We start from the raw sequence: 21,304 nt of genomic DNA on the forward strand, positions 1-21,304 counted from the left end.
GGGCCAGCAAGCACCCAGGTGTGACACAACAGGCCTCTGCAACTCTCTACTCTGAGCATGAATGTGCCAGGTTGATCTCCCACCTCACTGAGCATCTCTACAGCACACTTGATTCCACAGGCTGGATAAGCCCTCTGCCACTTCTCCTGACAGACCCACATAATTCATCCTCCAACAAAAACAAAGCTCCAGATGAACACAGGAGAGGTAGATCTGCATGCAAATTAGACAGATAATACTGTCCCTTATCTCCTTTTCAATAGATCTGACATCTTGCCAAGTTCTCCCGATTTCCTTCATCTGGAGGACTCACTCAAGGCATGCAGTGCTATGCAAGAACAGGCTGTAAGGGCCATGCACTACAGTTAAATTTTCATCCTAAAGTCTACTGATCTCACTGGTTTCTGGTAGAAAGGCCTCATTATAAAGGGCAACCAAGCAGCAAACACTTCCAAACCAAAAGGAGCTGAATCTGACAATTGGGCATTTATGTGCTCTCATTCTGACAAAGATCACCAGGAATCCTTCCACTGGCACCAGGGAGCCACATCAGTGTGGACTGTCACTGTCCTCCATCAAACCAGAAACCTGGCCTCACCAGGAATATGTCTGGCAAAACATCCCAGGGCCAACCACCCACACAGCAACCTACAAAGTCTTGTGCTGCACAGCTGTTTGTGCCTGATCCACAGTCTGTGTATTTACTGTAGGATACAGCCAGGCAAGTCTAAAACTCTGCCTGTAGCTAAATCAACTGTTATTTATGTGATGACCTCTGCAAGCATCCAACTGGGCAGTCAGCTGTGCCTCTCTGACAGGCAGGGCCTGAGACTCCAGTAATGATTTCCCACTAATGAGATACCACTGAGCCTTTCCACTTCTTTCTTGTTTCTCCTGTGACAGCACTGAGAAAGGAAGCACGTCTCCTGCAGAAAAAAACCCTCTATGCACTTGAAGCTGCTGAACCCCGGTACAGGAGTCAGTGCACCTTTGTGTGCCTTTTTTCCCTTTGCAAACATTTCCATTGTCTTTTCATCTCATGCCAAAGAGATTTTCCTCTGGTATCTTTCCTCTGGTACTTACCAGCAAAGAAAGATATCCGTGAATGTCTCTGCTGTCGTGAAGAGTGCGAATATGATCCAGTACATCATCCATTTGACCTGGTAAACAAAAACAGTCTCAAACTATCTCTTACAGGCACAAGTGCACAGAATAACTCTCATAGGAAAAGAAATTCTCATTGCCCCACCCTCCCCACTGTGTATTTAGCAATTACTGTGGACTTGAAGGTGCCAGTTTGCCCCACTTCAGCACATAACAAGTGTCAGATTTACACAGCCCTTGGGAAGGTGACTGTGGCCTTTAGGACTGGTCTCAAGAAGAGAAGAGCAGCCTGACTCTGTCCTTACAGAAATTTCACTGGCCAGTAGAGCATGACAGCCCAGGGCAATAAAAATCTAGCTTGGCTCATGTTAATAGCAAATGTTAAAATAAGGTTGATGGCCAAACTCCAGTTAAGACAAAATGAAATTACTTACATAATACCTACAGCCAGGAAAAGGTAAAGAGGTAACTGCCCATCCCATAATCCAGGGTTCAGGAGTACAGTCAACTCACCACAACTTACTGACTCAGTGGGCAGCCCTGGAGTGGCTGTGCCTGCTCCCACCCACACCCACTGCAGTGACAAGGGCAAGGGCAAGAGTTTAAATCCCTTGCCTGGGGCTGAGAGGGAAGTGTTTTACCTCACTTAAGAGAGTAGTGAGAGCATGTGCTGTGCTGTCTCTGTTCAGCTAGAGAAACTCCACTGTCATGGATGATGGTTTCCTTTGGGGTGACAGCAAGAGAGCCTTTGGGGATGGTGACTTGGTCAGATAAACTGTAATACCTCAAGCAATTCAGGAATTTGGGAATTTTTGTCACTGAGCACTAAATGGCATCTAAAAACACAGCTCAGCTATTTTGAAGTATCTAGTATTGGCTCTTCTTAGGATGGAAAAAGATGGTGAAACAAAGGTTGTTAATTTAACTGACAACTGTTGTTTAATTAGGTGCATTTGAAAATGGAGATCCCTAAGCAGCTTTGCTGGAATGTTAGAAAGCTTAAGGAAGTAAACCCCATGAAAATCCATGAATTAGAGAATTGGACCATGTTAATTAAGGCTGGTACAACTGCAATAGTCTAAGGAAAGGTTGGAGGGAAGACAGTACAAGAGGGATACCCACACTAGGTGCTGCTCTGCGAAATGGAAGATGGAGGTGTCAGTAAATCTGGATTTCATCAGCTTGGAAATGATACCCCCATCTTCTCCCTGATACAGTGGGGACAGTACTGATAGTCTCCATCTCCCTGTAGGTACTGGAATTATTACCTGAGCACCTGTCACTCTGCTACATAATTGCTCCCCTGGGATTCATCTTTATGTGCATATTTATATTTTTATGTAGTGTTACTGCAATAATGGCACTGCCAAATGCCTGAGAGCATCATCTTCCCAGCGCAGCTTCTGCCAGACTTTTTTTATGTAACTGTGACTCCTCAGAGCCTCAGTGCCAACATGGCTCTCTCAGTTAGACATTACTGCCAGCAAAACTTTTAAACACAAACCAAGACCTGGTGTGGATGAGCTTGGATCAGCCTAAAACATTCATCAAAATTACTATTACCAAGCAGAATAAAATTACTTTAGAGTGATATAAGTTTTGATTAATAAGTGAAGGTTCCTCCTGTGTCAGTGTCAATTATTACTTCATTTATTATTTTTTTTAATCAGGCCTGAATGGATACATTGCCACAACTGCTATGTGAAACTGAAATAAATTGTAAGGGCAGACCAGGTCTTAGATCAGCTGTTCTCACATTTGCGTCACAACCACAAGTGTCTGATGTGAGTTCCTCTTCTACAATTAAATTTCCAACAGGAATTGGATCCTTCAACAAAATACCTTCCAGAAAAGGACTATGGAAACATTAAGTATCAGTGGCAGACACTGCTTGGAGATGCTTGTGCACATCTTCAGCATTTTCAAATGAGGCACTGAGAAGCACAGCTGAGCAAGGGTTGCAGAAACATTTTGCCTTAAGTATCTGCTGTGTTCTGTAACACTTAGGATTCTCAAAATACCCAAAACCATTTTCTGAAGGAGGAAAATTATAAAACTCTTAGGAGCCACAGTGAGTCCCAGATTGAGTTTGCACTAAAGATTTAATGGGATACACATCTATGCTGTTATCCAGATGAGAAAATGGGCTTGTTATCCCTGGGATCTTGAGAGGATTGAAGAGTCAAGATCTGGAGGCTGAGCTGGGTTCAATGATGATAAAAGAGCTCAGGTTGTGAAGGGCACTACAAATCCTACAGGACCCCCACAGCATCCAAGTGCTTCTGATTCTCATTCCTTTCACTTTCCCTGATGGCTCCATATGCCTTTAGAAACCAGGGCCCAGGGAAGATTTTTCAGCAAAAAGAAAAAAGAGAGCACACCCAGCTGCCAGACCTGCCTGTAAATAGGTCGCTCTGCAAGGAAGGATGTTTCTGTCTGAGGACTCAGTCATATGTACTTCAAGCTGCCTCCTCTTATCCTTGTTTTGAATGAGCAGTTAAAGCTTCAAGGCTTTTTGAAAAGGCTTTGATTTATGCTGCTCTTCAGAAACAAAGAAGAGCACGCAAAGCTCTGGATGCCAAATGCCTTTTAAGTCGGTTGTATATCTCATCACCAGAGGAAGAGCACACATTTGTCAAGGAGCACATCAGCTCTGCGCTGGAGCCAGAAGCACAAACTCCAGTCTCAATTGTGCCCAGCAATCAACCAGTCCACCTTCAGGCCAGTCTGCCCCTTGCACTGCTTTATGAGCTTTCCCAGAATACAGGCAACACCTTTCCAATGTGGTGAGGAGCAATCTTAGAAAACAACCCCCCAGCACAGCCACAAACCTCATTACTCACATATTCTTTGATGTCCTTTGATTTCACGGCTTTGTAAGAATAATATGCTGGGTAAAGTGTGCCAAATATAAGCCTGGAAAACACAAACAAACAATAAACGGATTAAATTGATTTCCTGTCACAGAGAAAGATTTTTTTCCCCCTGTGTTTTAAATGTGGTTTTTGCACTGGTATAAAGTGTTAGGATTTGATTTAAGCTTGAGTGCACTAAGTACAGTACAGGAGTGATTTTGCATCACTGAATTCAGAGCATCATTGCCAGTGACTTGAATGAAGAGCAGAGATCCAGGCTGCTTTTCCTTTTGCAATGGTTTCCAAAGCTGTACCTTATGAGTTACACACCAAACAAAATAACCAAACCAAACAAAAAAGGCCACCACCATATTTTCAAAAGGAAATTAAAAATCTGATCTTGAAACAATCTACTGTGACACCAGGAATATGGGAGTATTGCTTCCAGAGAGAGAATTATTTCTCTCAAATCCCTTCCACCTCTATTCAGGACTCTGAAAAGCTGGCAGATGATAAAGCAGGGTCCAAGTTCTGCTGGTGCAAGGGTTTGGATGCCTTATCCTACATTAAACCTGGTATAGGGAAGAACCCTGCACTGTTCAGTAAAGTCAATTTGGGCTCATGAAAGGAGGAGGAATCTGCCCACCAAGATATGCCAAGATGATCAGGCCTAAAAATCCCAGCTCTGCTGTTCTTTCAGACAGCTTCCTTCCATTTTCAAATCTGAAAGGGATGCTGTCAGCTTCAAGATTTCATGTAAGAAAGAAACAAGGATCTGTAAGTTAAAAATAGCACTACTGAGATAAAATGTGGAGAATTTTTTATACTAGGTTCTCTCTGCATCACTGCCTACATGCTTATTCACGTGGATTATTCTGGACGTAAGCATAGGCTTGTCAAAACCACTTTGCCCTGCCCAGGTTTCAGTCAGTTTTTTTCAGTGCAGGAAGATGATGCTGCAAAGTCTAAATTTAATAGATTGCAGGGTAATGTTTATTGGCTTGCAACTACCCATCTTTCCATTGAAGCTTTTGTTTTAAATTCATACAACTGTTTCCTCTGCTCCTGGGAATGAAAATGATCAATTTTTCAATCCCTAATTGTGGATTAGGGACACAGACCCACAGTCATCTTTTTCCACCCTGGCAGCAGTGACTGAGTGCTGTGGGACTCATAATTACAGTCAAGTCCATTACATGCATAAGACATTAAAAATTAACACTCTGGGATATGGTGCACCACCGTACTTCCCGAAGCTCAAGAAGGTATTTATGAAAGAATGGGGTGAGCCAGCACACATCTTGATTTCCAAAGCAGTGACTGAAGGCAATTTGCCTGCTATTCATCATGCTCACTGTAGCATGGCTTAGCAGAACCTGAGGCACAATGCAGACTTCAGAAAAGCAGCTACTGAGTGAGGAGATTCAACATTTTACAGAGGCTTCACACTGGTTTCAAAAAGCTTTGCTGGAAACAGTCAGCTCCAAACCTATTTGACTCAGAGGGGCTTGTGCTATCTGCAAGGATCAGATACAAACACTCAGAAAGATTCTGGGAAACCAAAAGCGTTTTTATCCCTTGCAGTATCCCACCAAACAGCAACATGGGTTAAGGCAAGGACAAACACACAGACAATGGCTTGATCCTGTTCTCACTGAGGCTAATAACAAATATTCCGAGTTCAGTGGTAGCAGGACCTAATCCAAAGAAGGTAGAGTTCATAAAAGGAAGAAAGCTATAATATTCAGAAAACAACAGTTGAGCACATGAAAAATATTTTTGGCCCTCCTTACAAAAAGCACTGCAATGCTGTTCTTCCTTCTTGGCCTAGGCTGGCTGCTATCTCACACTTTTATTTCCTGCAAATAATCACTGAATGATTGATATTCATTTCCTCAGTTTGTGCTGGTAACAGAAAGTCACTGGATCCTGAAGATGCAAACGGTTTATAGGAATTACCAGAAAATAATTAGTTGCAGACAATAAATACTTGGAAAAAAAAATCCTGTGAAGGAAGGAAATTGCAACAATTTTGCATGTGCAGAGCAAGGGACAGTTAATAAGGTGATGCGATCTCCCTAAACTGGAGATTAAGTTTCACTGATTTGCCTTGCAGTCTATTGTGTACATATATGGACATTTGTTACTGCTGTGGTTTACCAGACTGAAAACTGTTTTAAGGAATGTTGGAAGCCAGTGCTGTCACCCCTGTGGCTTACTAAGTGGCTTGGGGTCACTTTAGCTCTGAGCACACTCTACAAATGGAAGACAAAAGATGTCTGGGCATTTCTGTACAGCATATTCAGGGTTTTAAGACAAATATTTGCATATAGGGATATTCCAAAAAGTCTCTTGAATTTACTGTCTTCACTTAGCTTTGGATCAGGGTTGAGTACAATTGATTTAATTCAACCACATGCATCAATCCTTCATCTCTTCCCTCAGTTCCTCTACCCTGCTGAAGATAATAATCCTCACTTCCCCCTCATCCAAGCTTCCTGCGTAATTAAAGTTATTGTTGATTCCTGCCTTCCTTCATCTCCATGCTCAGACTGTTGCCAAATCACTCCTGCACGCTACACAGAAACCTGAGGCTGATCCTTTGTCCCTTGAGACCCATAAAATCTTTCCTTGTCCAAGTCTCCTTTCCACCTCCTTTGTGTGGTCTCTCCCCCACCTGGATGCACCAGTGTTTAAACCCCTATCCCCATCACCCCCACTCCCAGCCTAATAAGCTGAAGTAACTTATCTTTGCTTTCCATGCCTGAATAACGTTGTTCCCAACCACTGTCGGTTTGCTCTTTTATCACATCCTACCTTGGTTCCTTCTCTCCTGCAACAACTCTAGTGCCACCATCCTCTTCCTCTGCTGTTTTCTGCATCTTCTGCATCCTTCTGCATATTCTCTCACACCCTGGAGCTCCTGTACTCCTTCCTCCCCCATTGCACGTCAGTCCAATTCCTCCAAAACAAGCTGTTCCCTGGCAGTCACCCTGACAGCCCCCAGTTTGAGAGACAGCAGCCCAAGCCATGCCAATTCCAACCATATCATTCCCTGGTCCTCCTCATCTCTATATTCTTCTTCTGCAACATTTCTGATGTTCTCTCAACCAGATCACAGGACCTTCAGCTTTCTTCCCACATCCCCAAAATCACAGGACTGCCCCTCAATTCCCACCCACAGCTGCCAGCCTACCTGGGACTCAGATGTGCTGTGACTCCTTCTGTGTTACAGATACTGTCTGTCTGCCTGGTGCTGGCCAGCCGAATTAATGACCCACCTATGGAGTCAGGACTGCAGCTTTTACCTCCTGGCAGACAGTGCTATAAAACAATCTCCTATCCAGCAGTTAATTCTTAGGAATAATGTAGGAAATTTATATTTGAGACCTCTCTGACCCATCTATTTTGGCCACAATCACTTTGCAGATCCAAAAGTTTTGCAGCAGTGGAAAAACAGACAACTTAAGTCTCATTTCCTTAGGAAACCAGAGTCAACCCACTCCCCACCCATTTCCATCTTTCAAAGCTTCTTTCAATGAGCTGTGTACCCAGAAAAGCCTTGGCCCTTTTACCTTCTTTGCAGAAGCAGATAACCTGATCATCAAACCTCCCAGAGCTTGATGTAGAGTAGTTGCTACTTTTAAAGCTACAGAAATGTTCTGTAGTCTGAGCTAAAGCAAGCACACACTGACCCTCAGGGTGTAGTGAGAGGCAAGGAAGTGGCGACATCCATCAGTGACTTAGGAAAAGCCCACTTGCAGCACTAAACAAATAACCACAACAGCCTGACAGCTCTTACACTGCTCTGTGCTGGAGGTCTACACCAATTACAGTCACCTTGAAAAAGGACACAACAGCAGCTGTAAAGAAACCACTGAAGAGTCGAATAATTGTGCAACAGGAGGCAAAAATCTAAGTAAAAGGTTAGTCTGCCTAAAGAATAGGATAAGGATTAATGCTGAAAATCCTATAATCCTATTAGGCACCTCAGCAGCAGCAATCCCCAGTCTGGATCATTACATGTGCTTCCGGTCATTCTTTGTTAAAAGAGAGACATAAAGGCAGGGGGGGGGAAAGAGACAGAGAAAGTGGAAGTGCACAGGGGAGGATCCATAAAAGGAACTGTAAAGGCTGTAATTATTTCTTTTGTAGCAAAGACAAATAACTGAGGTTATTTACTCCTCCTGATACAGTGCAAGAATATGCTCAACACAAAAAAGAGAACAAAGGCAAAAGGAGGGGAGAAACCCCCTCTATCACCAGGAAGTATTATGTATAATGGATGCACTGCATTTATTAATATAATTACATTATGTAGGATTTGGGGTTGGGGTTTTCTTATTCAAGTTTACCATTAAATGACCCAGGAAAGGATGAAGCTTCCCACGTTGTGGAGTTTCCTGATTGTCAGGGTATAGTAAAGCAATTGAACTGTTGGCTCTTCTTTAGCAAACCCTGTCATATTCCAGGGGAGCAGCTGCATCATCACCAAAGCTCCTTCTGTCTCCACTCACCAGGACAGCCACAGTCAGACCTGGCTATTATATCCTTCTGTTCCTTCTCTAAATCTGCTGGAGCAGTGGTCTGACCATCACAGAGCACAGGCTATCCCAGATGTGACAGTATTCCTGACAGAATCTAGGCTACAGCCTGGGGAACAGCCTCAGAGCTGCTACCATGACCTGGGAGGGTCCCACAGGACATCTCGAGTTCTGATTTGGTGATGCTGCTTTCCTCATGGAAGAATCATTTACCCACAAAATTAACTCTCATGCTCCATAGAGTAGTCACTGAAATAAATGGAAAGGCTCTTAGTGATTCTCAGGAGTTCTTGGCAGGACTCAGGTTACCTCCAGAAACGCCTGCACATCGACTCCCTTGAGCATTTTTAACCACAGGGATATTTTCTGGGTGGTAACCTGCTGTTACAAATATATCAGCATGGGCTGTCTACATCCCAAGCCATCCAAGTTTTGCTCCTCTAGTTACCATGCCACCAGCAGTGTTTGGGCTGCCCAAACACTTAGAATATTGTGCTACCACAACACAAATAGAACAGCCCCTATTTTGCCCATAAATAACGAATGTTCCCATTTCATTGGCACACAGCAGCCAAGATGGCAACTTCTGTTCACAGGGATGGACACATTTAGGAATCATTGAGATATTTCCTATTTTCTCAACATGTTCACTGGCTAGTGTGTGCTTCTTACACAGAGAGCAGAAGCTGAGCTGTCACTACGCCAGCATTCCTCAACAATACCACCAAGAAGGGTGCCAATAGGTTTATGTTCCTTATTATCAGTCTTAATTAACGCTCATACAGTGCCACAGATTAAAAATAAACAACACTGCCTTTGCACTGAAGGTTCCCAGTTGAAATCCAGTAGTCAGAGACATGAAAATAAGCAGTGCACAAGGCCAGGGAAAGGGTTAATCTGAGTCCCTGGACAGGCCAAATGCCTGATATTCAAGAAGGGGCTGGGGTGGAGGAAGCACCAGCTGCAGAGGAGGTTCTGGGCTATATTCCCTAGGAGGTGGCTCCTGCAAATTCTTTGCAGTCACTGTGCAGCAGAATGGTGGCACCAGGAAAGTCGGGAACTTGACTGTTCACCCTTAGGGTGACAGCTGACAATATCCCCACTGTGGGCCCCAAGAGATGCGGATACCTGACCATGCCAGACATCCTGATACACTCTGAGAATACTCATGACAAAAATACCTCTCAAAGAAAGCACTGGGTCCTGATACCCCTGAGACAGATTAGGCTCACTCCAAACTCCACTTGCAACTTGAATCAAACATCCTTACGGGGTTGGTTCAGTGCCCACGGACAAACATGCTGGTGTGCCCACTACACTCAGCCAGTCATGCACTGCCTTTGCAGGTAAAGCTCTACTTGCACAGCCACCCAGCACATCCCTCTGCTTTGGGAAACATTCCTCTGTACATCCTTGGTGACCTGCTTAGCTCTTCCGACCTGCTGAGATCATGTCCTCACATCTGTGCTTTCAAAGCACATATGCACCCACAGCAAGAAAGCAGAAAGCAGACCCAGGAGAGCTCTGTATCTAATACAAAGATACTCTGCTTTCCAGCCAGATCCACCTCTGACTTCTCAGCCAGGTTACTACAGAAGCAAAGTGAAACTTCATCTTGGTTGATGTAACCTAATTGGCTGCTGAAACCCAATCGCTCCTCCTGGCGTAACTGCAGGGCACAGGGACGCCCGACTGGCCTTTCAGCAGAAACAGCAAGACAAGGACTGTCCTTGATGCTTCTGATTTAAGCATCTTCATCTTCCCAAAGCAGGACATAATCCTCTCCAGTTGACATGACCCTTTTTTGTTTTTCTCAGCCAGGGCACTCCGCACACAAGAGCTGGCAGATGGCCAGGCACAAACAGGTGAAGAAACACAGCAGCAGGAATGGATGGATAAAATGGCCTTGGCAAGCCTGGAGCTGTCACGCAACTGCACTTGGGTCAAAACAACCCCATGCATTTGGGGGCAGGGTGGTTTGGGAGGCTGCTCAGCAAAAAGAGACCAGGGTTCTGGTTGACAATCAGCTGGGAATGAGCCAGCAGTGTGTTCAGGTGGCCTAGAAGGCAAATGGAATTCTGGCCTGTATCATTAATAGTGTGGCCAGCAATTCCAGGGAAGTGATTGTCCCCCTGTGTTGAGAATTGGTGAAGATGCATTTCAAGTTCTGTGTTCAGTTTTGAGCCCATCACTTCTAAAAGAACGTTGAGGTGTTGGAGCATGTGCAAAAAAATGCAACAAAGCTGCTGAAAGGCTTAGGAGACATGTTCTATGAGGAGCAACTCAGGGAACTCGGGTTGTTTAGTCTGGAGAAAGAGAAGGCTCAAAGAGACCTCACTGCTCTTTAGAACTGACAGGAGGTTGTAAGTGAGGTGGGGTTGGTCTCTTCGGCTGTGTCTGTAGTGAAAGGATGAGAGAAAATGGCATTTAAGTGGCACCAGTGGAGGTTCAGATTAGATATTAGAAAAAAAAAAATCACTTCAAGAATGGTTAGGCATTGGAATAAGTCGCCCAAGGAAGTGGTGAGTCACCATCTCTGGAAGTGTTCAAGAGGTGTCTGGATGTGGCACTTGGGGTTTAGCGGTGACCACAGTTGTGCAGGGTTGGGAGTTGGACTGGATGATCTTGAAGGTCTCTTTCAACCTCAATGATTCTGTGAAGTATTACATTGTTCATGTTGAAATCCTATATTCAGTCTGTCTAAACAAGATAAACTTGTCCCCACTGTTCCCTTTTCCACACTTCCTGTTACAAGAAGGTGGTAGAAATGCTAAAATAGCTCTATTACTGATGGAGAGACCTTGTTAAATATTGGGATTGTTATGATAATGCACATGATGCCTACTAAAGCTTGACATTCCTAGAAAAAGTTCCAGCAGTGAAGGGACTTCACAGGGTTATGTTCATATGGCTACCCTTGAGTATCATATTTAAAGCCCATTCAAGATTAGGCAGGTACTTAACCCTTCCCAGGGTTACCGTTCCAGACTCACTTACAACTCAGGCAGAATTCCATCAATTTACACTCAAGCCACCACTTTAAAGTTCTCTTTCCAGTCCTTCAGAAGAGAGAATGCCTGTGTAGCTGCTATAAAAATACCCAATAGCTCTGCAGCTATTTTAGGAAGCAAATTCCCTGCAGGTAGAGGTTTACTAAGCTGGTCTGTTCTACTTCACGCTGCCTTCAGTGGAGCTGTCGGGCCCACAGAGCTGGTGAGAGAGGGGAATTTGCTGTCACCCAGACAATGTTTGAAAGGCAGTCTGTGTGGAGAGTGTGTGGGGCTGGTGTGGGGCCTGTGAGAAGCTGCAGTCAACACGAACACTGTGCCTGACACACCCCAAGAGACTCTGAGCAGCTGCCTGTGAGAGATAGCGTTCCGTGGGCCTCGGCAGAGGCATTTGCGCTGCCCCGGCTGCTCCCCTCTCTGTGCTCCAGCTCAGCAGCCCCGCAGGAGAAAACAGCCCACGGCACTGAGCTTACTCCCAGCGCTGGCACAGCCCACGGCTTCATCACTCTTTTGGGGAAGAAGTAGTAATTAATCAAAATGCGATACTAAGGGCAATAAAATCTGTGCCTTTTAGAGAAGAAAACATTCCTGTTCTGTGACCGGGTCAGATCTTCGCTGCTCCAAAAAGGCAGGGCTCAGGGTCTGTGTGCCCTGATGTTTCCCCTATCCAGTACTGACCCTATAGTTCTGGCTTTGAAAGCTTTGGTTTTTTCCAAGCCAAATAAATGGCAATTTGAATACTAAATGGTATGTTTCAAATAGGAAGGGCTGCTTTTCCTGACTCTGGAGAGGGAGATGTTTATGTGGGAAAAGGCTTTTTTAGAAGCAGTGATATTTTATTCCAGAGATGACAGTTGGTCCAAAATCTGCATTGTGAGTTAGCCTACAGATTTATGGTAGGCTCGTGATATGAAAAGGAACAGAAAAACTTATAACCTAACCAAACTAATTTCTAGGCTAAAAAAAGGTATAAAATACGGATTGCTCATCAACAGAGAACCTCAGCATTATTTTCATAGAAAACCACATCATGTTGCAAGTATTATTTTGGAATTATTTTGACTGATACTATGTGAATCGCCTTTTAGGAAGTGCAACCACATACAGAAATTCTAATTTCTGAGAGAGCATAATCCTACTACATTTTCTGTATCTGAAAACTCAGTTCAGGTTATGGAAAAACTTCCACCATCAAATCATAAGTGCTACCACTGTCTCAGGAAGTGGTGAGAAACACAAAAGCTCCTGTTCATCTACCCCTCGCTGAAAGATAGCTTTAGACTTCTTGTGGTGTACTCATGGGACAGAAGACAGGAATCAAAAATTAAATGAAGCTATAACACATCCAAATCAATTGCAATGTAACCTCCTTAGAGTATGGTTACTTCAGCTTCCCAGGGACAGAACATTACTAGAAGTGCTTTAGTAAATGCAAGGAATATTTCAGCTCAATGTAATTTCAGACTTAAACCAGAGGATCTCTTTGGCCCTGATATTCAGCTAAAGCAATGAAAAATATTGACTTTCCATGGATTACCAATGACCCAATCCACTGTAACAAATCAAGCAGTCCCAAGGTTGCTATGAGTACCTCTGGGTCTTGGAGCTCTCCAGAAGCTCTCAGGGGAGGACAGAAACCGAGGAAAGATCTCTCCACTAGCCAAGGAGAGCAGTTTGGTACAGAAAAAGGTCTCAGGCACAGTCCTGGCCAGCTTGGTGCAAAACAGCCTGAGGTGAAATCTTACTACTGTTCCAACCCCCCTGCCGTGGGCAGGGCCCCCTTCCACTAGTATGGTGGATATGGTGGATGCTGGTAAATTAACAGTAAACAGCGCAATTCCTTCCATCAAGAACTGACTTCCTTACATCTCTGAGGACTCCAGAACATTAACCAGAAAAACCAGAAGACCAAACATTTTGAGGGACCAGACTCACTGAAAACAAGCGGGACCCAACTCAGTTGTAACCTCAGCGTTCCAGAGGAGCAAATATCTACCTCCTAGTTAAGTAAACAAACAAACAAAAAACTCACACACGTCTTTAAAACATTTCTTCTCATTTTGATAACATATTTCAAAGGAGGATTTCAAAGTGCAGTATAAATATTATTGACGTGAATATTAAAGCTGGTGGCATTACTACTGATTTCTGATTATTTCTGTTACATTAGTGGTTTGTGTCTATTTATATGATAAGAAAGTGAGACATTAAATTCATACAGGTAGAATCATATCAAGACATAAACAGTGCCCAGTTTTCAACTCCTGTTTTAAAGCAAGAGTGTAGAAAAGGTAAGGCAAGATGATCCTACAGGTAATTTCAGAATATTCAGCCCAGCTCCATGCTTTGGTTAGCATGGGTATCAGAATGCCATATGCTAAATATAACAGCTGCAAAATTGCAGGGAGTTCACAGACCATGCAGACCAAGTTTCTCTTTCTGGCCCACAGACACAGACTGGTATTTCTTCTGGGTACTATAAACATTTCAGGGAGTGGCTGGGCACCTGCTTTCTTACTAGGACCTGCATAATTTTTATTTTAAAACAAAGGAAAACAAGAAACTGTCATACAGCTTGAAAAAGAGAGACTTCTAGTCTTTTCTCACAGATATTTGACTAGGGTTTCTGGCGTGAAATTAATAGAGTTCTTTCCTCCAGGGTCTTTTCTCATTTCATTCATCCTCTTTAATCCCTCCATTTTATACAGCTAATAACAGCATTGTAATGAAATCCATGGTGTAACTGAGATAAACATGAAGGCAGAGATCTTCAGCTGGAGCTGAGCTGATACAGTGCAGCCTCCAGTCTAACCCAGACATAAGGGAGAGAAAAGCAGAAGGAAACACGCCTCTGTTCTGAAGCCATGGACCACTAATGAAAAATCAATCAGATCTACTGGCTACACCCCTGAATTCAGCGTCAACTACCAGGACGACTCTTTGCCTCTAATTAAAATAAATTAGAAGAAAAATGACCAATTAGTGGCTAATCCTAAATCATGGCGTTAGGATAAGTGGTACAAAACAGCAATTGGGAGAGCCTAAATAATACCCTGACCCGGCACCTCTCAGGGCTGTCCCAGGGCAGCGTCAGCCCCATGGGAGTGACACCCACCATGACACGTTAATGGGAGAGGCTCCCCAGAGCACTTCACAGACTGGGGGTGGTCAGTACCTACTATGAGACTCATTATGGGATGCATGGGCAGGCAGTGGTCTTGGGCTCACACACAGAATGAAAAGCACACCAAAATGATGGTACAGTGGCACCTCCTGTTTCACATCTTCTCCTTCACATACTCACCCACAATGGTCACAATGTAAAATATCTACTGAACCTCTGAAGTTGTCCTGGAGAATAAATGGGACAGCCAGCACCCAGCCCTTTGGCTTCTGAGCTTCTATTGATAATGCTCACTGCAGAGCAAGAGCACTTCCTCCAGGGTTGAATCTGGAGGAACCACACTCACCCAGGAACAAAAGAGCAGCACCAATCCCCTGCCAGAGATAAATCAGGAGCCCTAGGCCCTGTCCAGTCAAATTTTCAGTATCTTCATCTCTGGACTCCTATTCATGTTTGTTTACCCTTGCTTTGAAAAATTCTTTATATATAATCAGAATTTCCTTTGCTGCAACTTGTTTCCGTTGGCTCTCCCCCTTTTTGCTGTGCCTCCACAAAATGTTTTCTCTGCAACAATCCTCCACATTTTTGAAGACAGCAATGACATCTCCCCTTCACCATTTTTTATTAAGGCTGAACAAACATCCACTCATCTGTCCTGGTGCACCATGCACTCCAATCCCCTTCCACTCATTCCTGCCAGGGCTCTCCTTCTACCAGGGAAACTCAAATGGGATACTCTACTCCAGCTAGAAACTGTGACATCCCCAGACAGTAGCAAAATAGAGGAAAACAATCACTTTCTTCAACCTGCTGGATAATCCTCTTACTAACCCAACCCTGTGTCGAGATCTGGAGGAGAACAGCACTACATCCTTCCTATGATCAGAGGTACAGCAGCGCCAGGGATCCCCTCCCTGAATGATGAGGAGATCCTTCCTTGCTGCTTGGAGAACCTTCTTCCTCGGCCCCACCACACCCTTTCCTTTGCAAACGGTGCTGTCCCCAAGGAGCTAAGCTGGGGAATACCTACTTGATTGCCAAGAGAAGCATGTGAAGAATAGCACCACACTGTCTTAACTCTGGGACTTAACACAGAATGGGTGCTTCAAAAATAGCAGAGCTTCAAAAAGAGGGGTAGGGAGACAAAATGAATATTTACAAACAGTGCTCTAATTCTCTTGCTTAGCCATTTTTGGTGAGCTAGATTTCCCTTATCTCTACAGCCACATACACACAAGGCTTTGTGTCATTAACTGTGCAGCTTACTATAATGGTTTTATGGTAATGTTGTTGCATGATCTATTCTTGCACGAAGCCATGAGTAGAGAGGTCATTATCAGCTTATTTACCCCAATGCCAAATGCCATGGCCCACGGTACACATCTAGAGATAAAATGACACATCCTTTCTTCTGCTGGAGCTGGGAACCTCACAGGGAAAGTAAATTACCCATACATAGCTAATAGTCATGCTATGATAATTTTTAAAAGGACCAGGGGCTGCAAAGCCTTGATCAAGCTAAAATTGATTTAAAGGACTTTCTTAAATGACAATCTCCTCCAGAGCCCCTAAATTCATCCTTTAGAAGTTGGAGAACTGTATTTTCAGGTTAAATAAAGAAAGATTAAATGAAACTGATCCTATTAAAAAGTTATATTCGGCACTGTTGAAGGGTTGAGCTGTTAGTAACAGGGCAAATACACACTCCAGGGTTCAGGAATCTTTAATTTTTCTGATCTAATCATGCTAAACGGCTTTTCAGGACTGTACCCGAGGACACAGCAGTACTCTAGGCAAAGAAATACAAGCACCTCTGTAAATCTTCACCATCTTCAACTAGTTCTCTCCAAGTATTTGAGAAATAGCTGAGTTCTCAGATCCCCTTTGTACATTTTGGTTCCACATCAGCCCAGCTGAGCATTCCCCTGGTTGGACATACATCACACAGTGTTTACACACAAAATCCGCATCTGTTGTGCCTTGAACTTGGGCAGGATATTGTCAATGTTTCTGGCTCAGAGCAAACCAGCACAGAGTGTGGGTGGGCTGAGATTTCCCAGGTGGAGATTCAGTTTCTCAGCCTCCAAAATTCATGCCCATCCCCTCAGTAACATTTGCATATTGCCCAGAACTGCAGCTGAAGTTAAATATTTCTGACTTGCAATACGGTCTGCAGGTCCATGGGACACATACAACTCACTCAATTTGTACAGAGCATTCTAAAATATCTTTGGTCAACAAAGAGTATATATGTACAAGTGTATATGCTGGAACTTAGACACATTTCCTTGGCCACTCTGGGATGTTTCTTCAAATACAAGGCTTCTCTTCTGAACTTTGAAATCTCTCTACATCTATTTAACTTTCCAACATCATGATTCATCTCACAACTGAATATACTTCTGCTACAAAAGGCAATTCCTTCCCTATTTCTCCCAAATAATTTTATCTTTTTATGTACCTACAGATTTTGTACTCCTTGACCAATATTCAATTTCTTTTTTAATTTCTGATATTTTCCAATCTTACCATAGCTTCTCCCTGAAGCTTAACAGGTTAAACACTTTCCGTTTACACCAGACTAGATTTCAATCCCTGTAATATTCTAGAAAGTGAAGTTCGGGTCTTTAACTAAAGGTAAGAGAGAGAAAGGGGTTTCTTTTTACTTCCACCAATTTTTACAGCACAACTACTATTCACCTACATTGCATTTTTTTAACAACCACCTATTACCTAAAGTGCAGGCAAGACTCACTAGCAAGGACAAGTATCTACTGAAGCACTTCACGGCACAGCAGCTCATATTGAGAGCTTTACAATGACATCTGATAATTTGAGATTTTGGATAAATAGATACCTAGGGTAAAAACTTTCAGAGAAAGCTGAGATGACAGTTATCTACATGTTCCATTGACCATGATGGAAAATAAATAGCTTTCACCACTAGAAATCAGCAGCTTGGTTGCAGCCCAGGCAGTGTGAGATCTAAAAAGAGAAGTTGCAGTTTCCAGGCGCTGCTTCTGTGCCACCCCCATCATTACACAGTGAGACAATCTCACTGGGAGCACATCTTAGCAATTCCCACATTTGCTCATTTAGTCTCATCAGGTGATTTCTTGGAAGCAGTTACAGGAACATTTCCATTCAAAATAAAGTATCAGACAACAGTTTCTCAGAAAAGAACATGCACACAACCTTGCAGGTTCAGAGCACAAATCAAAATAGCTAATGCCCACAGATATATGCAATATATGCACATATTATAGAAGCTGGGATTTAAAATACAGTTTCACAATTTGATGAAGACATCAGGTTTTTTTAATGCCTCAAGACAGCAATTTTTCTATCCAGATACTCAATCCTCCTTCTGACAGATGTCATGTTCACATTTGCATTCAATTTTGATCTCTCCCAAACTTCTCATATGTCTCTGAATTTCAGGCTTCAGCTGAGAGCTTTAGAGAGTGAAAGGGATAAGTCACGCCACTCTCTTCCATTCTGCATTTCCCCAAACACAAATGTGTTCAGCTCAAAGCCTGTGACACCATGAGGAATACCACTTTGTCTCAGGCTTGGGTAAGGAGCCAGTGCATTGCACAATTCTGAACAGAAAAGACACAGCCTCTCTTCTTTCTTTTGGCTTAGCAACTTCACCTCTTTTCCATTCTCACCTTCCCTCTCACACATATACCTTTCAGCTGGCAGGTACTCAAAATATAAAATAAAATATAAACTGAGGCTTAGGAGCCAGATGGAGGCTTCACAGAAATAACTTGAGAGGAAAGCAAAGGGGAAGACAGCCAATTCTTCAAGGACCATTTCAGAGATTTCTAAATAAGCAGCTGCTTGAGAAAGCAGCTTGTACTTTTTTGTGGGAACGTCCACACTGCATTCTATATTATGTATGCTTTTCCATCATTTCTTATTCATTAATACTGCAGGTTTAAATGCCACAGTCCAGTGTTTGTTCTCTTCACCAGGCAAGTGGATTCACACAGAAGGATGGCAATGTTGCAAGTGCCACTAAATAAAGCATTGCTCTTTTGAAACGAAATGGTTAAACTGTTTCAAACACATGTAGCTGAATAAATGTGTCTGGAGAATTGAATTTACACAGACTTCAGCCATTTATGGCCTGACTGCCCAGAGTGAGGTTTCTTGGTTTCAAGAATATACATAAATTATAATAGTGTTTGAATAGGGACCTGATTTGTTACAGCCAAGTATCCGCAAACCTCAGCAGAATAATAATTGGAAAATAATGCTGAGCTATTCCAGTGGCTGTATAGCACATCTGAGTGCAAAAACCTCACGACACACTATATCAAAGAGATGAAAAATATCTCATCTATAAGTAAATCCTTGGGGGTGGGCGGTATGAATTTGCAGAATGGGTTTACATGAGATTAAATATGAATTACCACAAACTACATGGAAAGCAGATTTGGTTTACTTTCAAGTACCATGCAAAATCAGGCACAGTATTTATAAACTTAAAATACATGTCCTGCCTCATGGACAGCAGGCAAGGATCTTTCAGTGGCTGTCTGCAGTCTCTCAAGCAGCTCTGGTGACTTTGCAGTGATCTAGGAACAATATGTAGAAACAGGCAGGGTGTGTGTATCATCAATCACGTGTCACATCTCCTCAGGCCCTGGAAATTGCTGTCAGTGGGCTGCTGGGATTCTCAGCTCTGAAAGTCTGCAAAGCAGCACTGGTCTAAGGTAGCCAGGATTGGGGATGAGCTCAGAGCCAATGGCAGCAGCCATGGTTAGCCAGCACCCTCTGTAACAGAGCTTCACACAAGGGTACAGGCATGAAGCATGAGAGATTTCAGAGCTTCTACCTGTCTGATGTGATTAGAGTAGCTTTAAAAATATATATGCCAGAGTGCAATAAGGCATTTGGATTCTTTAGATGAATCTAAAGAGAAAGTGGTCATGCTGTTCATCCTCAGCTTTCAGTGGGTATTATCACTTCTTAGAGAAAAGCTTGATTGTGAAGCTCATCAGAGCTCCAGAGGTGAGGTCAAAGGTGTCTCGATTACAGGCTTTGGGATGGCCCCTTCAAGTGGCTTTGGTTGCTGAAGTGCAGGTAAAGCCATATTCCTACATAGTGATGAAATTCCCAATACTAAAATGGAAGGATCATGACAGAATCATGTTTTTAGGAGCCCTCTGTCCTTGATCTGTCGCCACTCAAAGGGCAGTTTCAATCGAAGTTCATAAAGAACTCAAGTCCTCCCTGGAACTGGCCAACTTCTGTCCCATAATATTCAATTTTCTAGGATGCAGCTGGCACCCTCTACAAGGCCCTCACCACTCTGAACTACAAACCTCACTGACCTCAGCAAAGTAGCACAAATTGACACAACTTGAAGCTCTGGTATTGCCCTGGGGATGAGAAAATTATTGAGGTTTGCATTGAAACAGCATTTTTCAGCTATTTATTTAGTTTGTCTGCAGAAAATACAGCCTTGATTCTTCAGGTTTACCACAAGCCAGGACTGGGATTTTTTGTGGCAGTTCTTGCTAAAATTTGGCAATGCACCCCCTTAGCCTACTTATAAGGGCAAAATAGACAAGCTGTAATTATTCCAGACACAAACTTTTTTTTTCCCCCCTCATGTACTGTGACTTTATTCTCAGAAAGTTACATTCAGAAGATTTCTGTTGAATTCCATCTTTTTTGTTTGGATGATTACACTTCATTTCACACAGATTTTGTAACTGATCATGTGGCTGTATGGCTTTTTTGAGCACATAAAATGATACACTTATTTGATTGCTAGATTAGAGGAAAAGAATTTGTACAATTCCTGATGGATCAAAGAATCTCCAAACCTTCTAAGTGAATGTGTGGTTCCTCAATTACCTCTAAGTGTTCAAGTGCTAAGCCACCATCACAAATTCCCACCTTAAAGTCAGCTGTAATCAGATGTAACAGAACACACCATACACAAGGATCTCACAATGATGTACTGATGAAACCAGCTTTACTCAGGACAGTGAAGGGAAGAGATGGGACACCACAAGCAGACACCAGGATAGGCAGTAGAACACAAGGACTTTTGCAAACCTGTTCAAAAGCATTGTAGAAATCTCCACTGCAGGCTCATGACAGTTACAGCTTTATAAATTTCCAGATATGGATGTATCTATGAGATAGATTATATCTTGAGAAAGCATCATTAGACCTCAGGTTCTCCATAAATCATTAGAGTCAGCAGGGGATTGGTTTGACTGATTGCACTCTGACAGCTATGAAAAGAGGTAAGCACAATATAACAAGCATGAGAAAATTCCTACATTTACGCAGGAAATAATTTACTCTTAATTCACTGTTTGTGTTTTTAAGGTATATTTTTAAATAGCAGTTTCCTCTCTGCATTTGATCCTATGAGAAAGACCCTTTCTGTATATAGGACAGCAGAGTGTGTTGCCATGGAAACTATTATGATCTACTTAAATTCAACACATCCAGCCTTATGGGGTATATTCCCCAGAGTATCTCAATTTAATTATTAATGTTCTTTCTAAACAGCAACATCTTTCTGTTTTGACCGAAATCCTTATAAGCAGAATGAAAACAATAAACCTGGAAAGCAGAGTCCTTTGTTCAGCTACAAAACAGGTACAATTAAGCCAGGGAAAATGCAAACAGCCTCCA

At 43.0% G+C, this 21,304-nt stretch overlaps 1 protein-coding gene across 3 annotated transcripts in view; it reads right to left on the reverse strand.

Moving 5' to 3' along the window:
• The window catches only part of REEP1 (receptor accessory protein 1), a 67,652-nt gene that overhangs the window by 36,260 nt on the left and 10,088 nt on the right, over positions 1-21,304 (reverse strand). For all 3 annotated transcript variants that reach the window (XM_066185354.1, XM_066185353.1, XM_066185356.1), the window contains exons 2-3: positions 3,948-4,020; positions 1,084-1,160 (exon numbers count right to left, since the gene is read on the reverse strand). In XM_066185354.1, the coding sequence (XP_066041451.1) occupies positions 1,084-1,160; positions 3,948-4,020 (150 nt within the window). The remainder of the gene's footprint in view (positions 1-1,083; positions 1,161-3,947; positions 4,021-21,304) is intronic.

This window comes from Chamaea fasciata, unplaced genomic scaffold (genome assembly GCF_029207755.1).
Source record: "Chamaea fasciata isolate MVZ Bird 193981 ecotype frontalis unplaced genomic scaffold, bChaFas1.0.hap1 SCAF_6, whole genome shotgun sequence".
NCBI classification, from domain to species: Eukaryota; Metazoa; Chordata; class Aves; order Passeriformes; family Sylviidae; genus Chamaea; species Chamaea fasciata.